Here is a 6,508-nt window from a genome sequence, read left to right as displayed (position 1 = left end):
GGGCCTCCCGTCCACTGGGACTCTGGAGGGATGTGGCACCTGCTCCCTGGGCGGGGACCGCTCTTGCCTGGTGACCCCTCCTGGTCTCCGTGGCACAGAGGTGTTCCGGGGACTCCTCTGTGGGCAGTGCTGTCCCCCTGCCTGTGGATGGTGGGCTGGCTCAGTGACCCCTCCCCAGCCCCCAGCAACATGGGGCAGCCACATCAGGGCTTCGACGCGGGCCTCTGAGCTTCGCGGCCCACCCCTGAGGAGAGCCGGGGCTGAGGCTGGCCCTGCCCCCGCAGTAGGGGATCCTTTAGCCTGTGTTGGGCCCCATCCTTGTGCCATGTGGCCATGGCTCCGGAGTGACCTCCCTGGCAGGGACCCTGCGGCCCCTCCGCTAAAGGCAGCCTCTTGCCGGAGGAGGCTGGGTGCTGACCAGTCTGCCCGCAGCCCCTCACCCGGCGACCCCGGGCGGGCGGGGAGGAGGGGCCTCCAGCTGAGAAGTGGGGAGGAGGAGAGCGGAAGGAAGCCCGGGGCCTCTCCGGGATCGCCCCGGCGGGTCGGGGCGGGACGCGGCCCGTGGTCCAGGGGCGCTGGGCAGGCAGCCAGGGCCGGCACTGGCCAGATGGGGGCGAGCGGGCCCTGCGGCCCCCGGGGAGGGGTCCGGCCGGCGTCGCGGGGGCGAGCGGCCGCGGGCGGCGAGGTCCCTCCCGGGAGGCGGGCGCGGGGGAGGCCGCGGGGGGAGGGGGCCGGAGCCGCGCCGCGCGCAGAGCGGGAGGCAGAGCCGAGGGCGGAGCGGAGCGCGGCGGGCGCGGCGAGCGCGCGGGCCGGGCGGCCGAGGACCCCGGGAGCGCCGCGTCCCCTGCCCCGCGCCGGCCCCGCGCCTCCTCCCCGGCCGGCGGCGGTGGGTGCGCGGCGGGCTGACCTCTGCAGAGGCGGCGGGGGCTCAGCATCGGGCCGGGGCCGGGGGGGCGCCGGGGCCGGGGGGCGGCGCTCCGGCCCGGCCCGGCCCCGCCCGATGTCCATGAGCGCCAACACCATGATCTTCATGATTCTGGGGGCGTCGATCGTGATGGTGAGCGGAGGGGCTTCCCGCGCGCCCGCTCCCCGCACCCGCTCCCGCCTCCGCGCCCGCGCGCCGCCTCCCCCTCCCGCGCCTTGTTTACCGGCCCGGGCGGCCTGCGCTCCCCCATCCCCAGCGCGTCGGCCCCCGCCGGGGGGCGCCGGCCCAGCCTGTCGCTCCTCGGCGCTGACCGGTCATGGGCTCTTCCAGGCCATCGCGTGCTTGATGGACATGAACGCGCTGCTGGACCGATTCCACAACTACATCCTCCCGCACCTGCGGGGCGAGGACCGCGTCTGCCACTGCAACTGTGGCCGGTGAGTCTGCGCCCAGAGGGGCACACGCGTGATCACACATGTGGGGTGGAGGTGGGGCCCACTGGGGCTCCAGCGAGCGCCATGCAGGCCGGGCTGCAAGGCCCAGCTGGGCCAGGCCGGTGGGGGCTGCTGAGGCTGGCGCCAGGCCGGGTGGGGGAAGGACCGGCCAGCTTCCGTGGCACAGAGGTGTTCCGGGAGTGGGGAGCATGCCCGAGGCAGTAGGACCCCCTCCCAAATTGCCTTTAGAGAAAGGGCCCGCGGGTGACGGGCAGAACGGGTCCAGGGCCTCCTGGCCCGGGGCGTGGAGACCAGGAGAGCAGCAGCCCAGCCTGGTGTCCCGGGAGGGATCCTGCGCACGGCTATGCCCACAGAGGACACCATCCTCCTCCCTGGGCCCTGAGCTGTGTCCATGAAATTTCCTGGGAGCCAGCTAGGGGGAAGAGCAGAAGGTCAAGGTGGGCAGGGCCTACCTTGAGGGGCATCTGGCCCAACCCCCTCGCTGTCCACGGGAGGAACTGAGGCCGGGGGTGGAGTCTGCTCAAGGTCACACAGAGAGAGGGGAGAGCCCAGGTCCCTACACCCACTTTGTGACCCCCCCCCCATTCTGTGCACATGTAGTGATGGAGTCTTCCTGGCCATGCATGTTTGTATGTCCATGTACGAAATAAACATCTTCTCATGAGACGCGCATGTGTGTACCGTCTGTGCATATACATGTGCGCACACGCAGCAGCCCCTCAGCCCCACGCACGCTGGGGCCCCCGAGAGAGCGGACAGAGGCTGAGCAGACAGACTTGCCCAGGGCCACGCGGCCGGCAGGGAACTCGTGCTCTTGACCCTGCCCTGTGCTGCTGCTCCAGGGACGTGTGCACACGTACTGGGCGAGGGGTGTGTGAGAGACAGGACAGTTTCATGCCTCACTAAGCATGCTACATGCCTGTGCGTGCAGACCGGGTGTCGAAGCAGAACATGGGCAGCAGGGCAGATGGAGATGGGCGTGTAAACGGCCCTCACGAGTGTTGGCCAGGAATCATCCGGAGTGCTGGCTGGGTGGCCACACCCTCGCGGAGATCCGCGTGTTCCTGCCTGGTGCGCACGGCCCAAGGCCAAGGAGCGGCAGGAGGTCAGCTCCACGCTCCCTGGGCCGACCCAGCCTGGGGGTGTGAGCGGGGGTCCTGAGACCCTCCCGGAGACCGGAGGTGTGCCCGCCACCGGCCCAGGGTTCAGCTCCCTAAACATTAGTGAGGCCCATTTTCCGTGCAGGGCTGTTGCAGTGTGACCTGCACATGTGTGCCTAAGACCTCACACTGAGGCCCTTTTGGGCAGACAGGGTGTGTTTTCAGAGTGTATTTGCTCCGGGGATGTGCATGGGTCATATGTAGTGTCCAGAGTACACGTGGATTGTGTAAAACAAGCGCCCATGGAGTGCAAGCCACAGCGAGGCCTGAGTGCACAGCTTAGACACAGACAACACGAGAGCCACGCCTGCTGTAGGCGTAGAGTGTTTCCGTGTGTGTATGTGTCCATGTATGTGTGCTTTGTACACATCACTACATACAGGATGTGTAAATTCCGTGTACAAAGTATTCTTGTATATTGACAACATGCATGTGTATGCGCAGTACATGTGTGTAACACAATATACAGCACCCGCGTGCGCCCTGTGGGCACAGTGAATGTCTGCAGGGTGCAGTCTGGCATATCAGGCCTCTGTGTACGAACCACGTACACATGTTGCCACAACGGACTCGACTTGTGTGTACACCCCGTTTGCAGAGAAGGCGCACACACACTTGTGTGCCTTCTACATGCCGAGACGGAGAATTTTATACAGAGGACACGTGTGTAAATGCTGTGAAGCGTGCGTGCCGGCAGGCTGTGTCTGTGGGTGCACACCCGTGCATACGCCACGGTGCCCACAGAGAGGATGGCTGTGCGCAAAGCCCAGTGCATGTGCATCTCCATGTGACACGCACCGTGCTCGTGCCCGGGCGAGCGTGCACATGCACACATGTGGAGCTCATGGGCCGAGTCCATGGTATACACGCCATGTCCTGTGCATGTGGCCGGCGTGTATACACAACATGCGTCCGACCTCAGGTAGACACATGCAACATGCGTGGCCCAGGCAGGACACATGTATGTACACATCACGGAAATACGTGTGCACGTGGGTGACCTGAGCCCCCACCTGCCCCCCACCCCCACCCCGGGGCCTGCCTGACTTGGAGGAAGGAGGAGGACAAGGAGCAGGGGAAGAGCGGCAGGTGCTAGGACAGCGATGGGGGCACAGGTCATGACCTTTGACCCCCTGGAGGTCCCACCCCCACCCCCCACCCCCGGGGCAGTCGGGGCCCTGGCCTTGTCCTACTTGCAGGGGCGTTTCTGGCTTCCTCGGTGACTCCATCTTCAAGTTTCCTGCCCTGTCCAGGGGTAGGAAGTCGTGGTCCCGAGGAAGACCCTCCCTGTCGGGGTCGGGAAGGCAGGAGGGCAGGAGATGGCGGCGACGCTCAGTGTTACCAGCTGCTGGAGGCCTGGCCACAGGGTGACGAAGGGCGTCCTCTGCCGCTACGCATTCCGGCGCTCAGCAAGGGTTCTCCGTCCCTATTGATGACTGATGAGGGCCATTGGCGAGCTGTGGCCACATGAGCTACGGCCGCCACCATGTGTCAGGCAGTCCTCTCCAACTAACCCAGGTGTGGTGGTCCCTGCTCAAGGGGCCGTGGTGGCTGAGGCCCCACCTACTCTGGACAAGCTGAGCCGGATGGGCTCCAGGAGTCCCCAGGGGAGCGGGAGGGCTGTAACATGGGGCCTGCCCGCTGCTGTCTCCACGGGGTGGAAAGCACTGTGTGGCCCCCACTGGCACAGGGATGTCGGTGATGGACGGGCAACAGGGGCCTGGGGTCAGGGATGTCCTGGGGGGTTTCCGTTTGTGAGGAGGTCCCTGGGGGGCCGGGGAGGGTGGCTCATGTTCAGTTGCGAGGGGGGGACGGGGACCCATCTCAGCTGGAGACCAGGCAGAGGTGTCGACATGTAACCGAGGGAAGATGGGGAGAAGCAGGTTGGGGAGGGAGGAGCTATTTTTAGGTGCAAATCTGAGGTGTCTGTAGATCCCACGTGGAGACGCCATGCAGGCAGCTGGAGCTCAGAGCAGACGTGGGGTGCCGCGGGGACGTGCTGGGGGTGGAGAGTTGGAGAAGCCAGCTGAGGGACTCGGTAGGAGGGGAGCCAGGCAGGCGCACCCCAAGGTGGCTCCTGCACTTCGGGGAAGGAGGGGCCCCAGGGTGACTGGGGGCTCAGGGTGCGCGGACCCCACACGCCTCGGGCACCCAGGTCCTGCAGCTTCTTCTCCCCGGCCCTCCTGTCGGTGGTGGGGGGGCGTGGAGCCCAGAGTCTGTTGCCCTGGGTACTGGTCTCTGGGCAGGGCCACCCAACCCGGGATCGTGGGGCCCAAAGGGCTTCCTGGAGGAAGAGAGGATCCAGGCAGGCCTGAGGCTAGAGGGAGCCTTGTGGGGAGGGTTCAGTGTGGCCTCCGCCTGGATTGTCAAGGGAGGGGAGGCTGAGGGGAACGGCCCAGGCCTCAGTGGGTGCTGGGATGCAGGGGACAGACCATGGTCCAGGGTCTGTCCCAGGACCTGGGATCTGTGTGGGGCACGGTTAAGGGGGTGCCCCCGGGCCTCAAGCACAGAGAACTGGGGCAGGGGAGGTTCCTGCAAGGGACAGAGGGGCAAAAGGAAGACCAGAGGCCCAAGGCAGGGCTCATCCCACGTGGCTTTCCTTGGAGGGGAAGCTGAGGAAAGGGCGGAGTGACTGCAGGGTGGGAGGGAGAGGCCAGAGGGGCAGTGCCCCAGGAGCCAGTGGGGGCCTCTGGGCACAGGCCCACGGGCGGGCTGTGACCCTGTCACTGGGCGGGGGCACCCCGCCTGGGCCCTCGCCCCGGTACGCCTTCTCCACCTGCGCTGTGCTCCTGTCACCGTGTCAGGGTTGCCTCTGAGCCCCGGGCTGGGCAGAGGGACGAGGGTGATGCGTGGAGGCCAGCCACTGGACTTCACGCTGACCTATGACCTCGCACACTCCCCTCCTGCGGGCAGCCTCCCACCTGGTGACCCGGGTCCTGGGCGAGTGCGCTGGCCCCTCCCGACCTCAGCACCCCACAAGGTCTGCTTCAAAGACCCCTGCAGGCAAACGGGTGCAGCTTGCCCGCCCCGCGGGACAGGTGCCAGCCCGCCCTGCCGCCCCCAGGCACCACGTCCACTACGTGATCCCGTACGACGGGGACCAGTCTGTGGTGGACGCCTCCGAGAACTACTTCGTGACAGACAACGTCACCAAGCAGGAGATCGACCTCATGCTGGGGCTGCTGCTCGGCTTCTGCATCAGCTGGTTCCTGGTGTGGATGGACGGCGTCCTGCACTGCGCCGTGCGCGCCTGGAGGGCGGGCCGGCGCTACGGTGAGTGCGCGGCGCGGGGACCCGGAGACAGCCTCGTCCGCGCCGGGGCCACGCCCTCTCCCACGCCCACGCCATGCCCACTCCCGGCCCCGCCCACCAGCCCACGCCCTGACCGCGCCCCCCGCCCCGCAGACGGCTCGTGGACCTGGCTGCCCAAGCTGTGCAGCCTGCGGGAGCTGGGCCGGCGGCCACACAGGCCGTTCGAGGAGGCGGCCGGGAACATGGTGCATGTGAAGCAGAAACTCTACCACAACGGGCACCCGAGCCCGCGGCACCTCTGAGCCGCGCGCAGGACTCGCGGGGCCGCCGGCCACCGCGCCCACGCTCACGGGACTGGACGGCCGGCCCGGGCCAGGGCGCCCGCGGCCGTCGGGCGCGTCCGGCGGAAGGTGCTGTCTCCTCTTCTTTTTATAAAGGGGGTCGGGGTGGGGCCGGGGCGGGGGCGCGGGGACAGCGGCACCGGGGGCGCGGGTGGGACCGCCCGCCCAGCCCAGGACCACGTCCGCCGCTGGAAACCAGCGGCTTCCTGTGCGCCCGCGTCTGTCTCTCCGTCCGTCCGTCTGGTTTCCGGAGCCGGAGCCAGTTCTGCCGGAGGCGAGCACGGCCGGGAGCCGGGTGCGCCCACGTCTGCACACGGGGGCACGTGCATGAGGCGTGTGCGCCCGCGGCCCGCAGTGGGGGCGCGGGCAGGGGTC

General features: G+C 67.8%; 1 protein-coding gene across 1 annotated transcript; it reads left to right on the top strand.

Annotated features, from left to right (window-relative positions):
- Window positions 1-827: 827 nt before the first annotated feature.
- TMEM240 (transmembrane protein 240) lies at window positions 828-6,166 on the top strand. Its single transcript, XM_079942018.1, has 4 exons — window positions 828-1,057; window positions 1,256-1,362; window positions 5,605-5,813; window positions 5,946-6,166. Exons 1-4 carry the CDS (start codon window positions 1,001-1,003, stop codon window positions 6,092-6,094), a joined length of 522 nt encoding a protein of 173 aa, XP_079798144.1. The 5' UTR covers window positions 828-1,000; the 3' UTR covers window positions 6,095-6,166.
- Window positions 6,167-6,508: the final 342 nt, after the last annotated feature.

Source organism: Stenella coeruleoalba, assembly GCF_951394435.1.
Source record: "Stenella coeruleoalba genome assembly, chromosome: 1".
NCBI lineage: Eukaryota > Metazoa > Chordata > Mammalia > Artiodactyla > Delphinidae > Stenella > Stenella coeruleoalba.
Note: the sequence above shows the minus strand (reverse complement) of the source record. Positions and strands in the feature narration are given on the sequence as shown.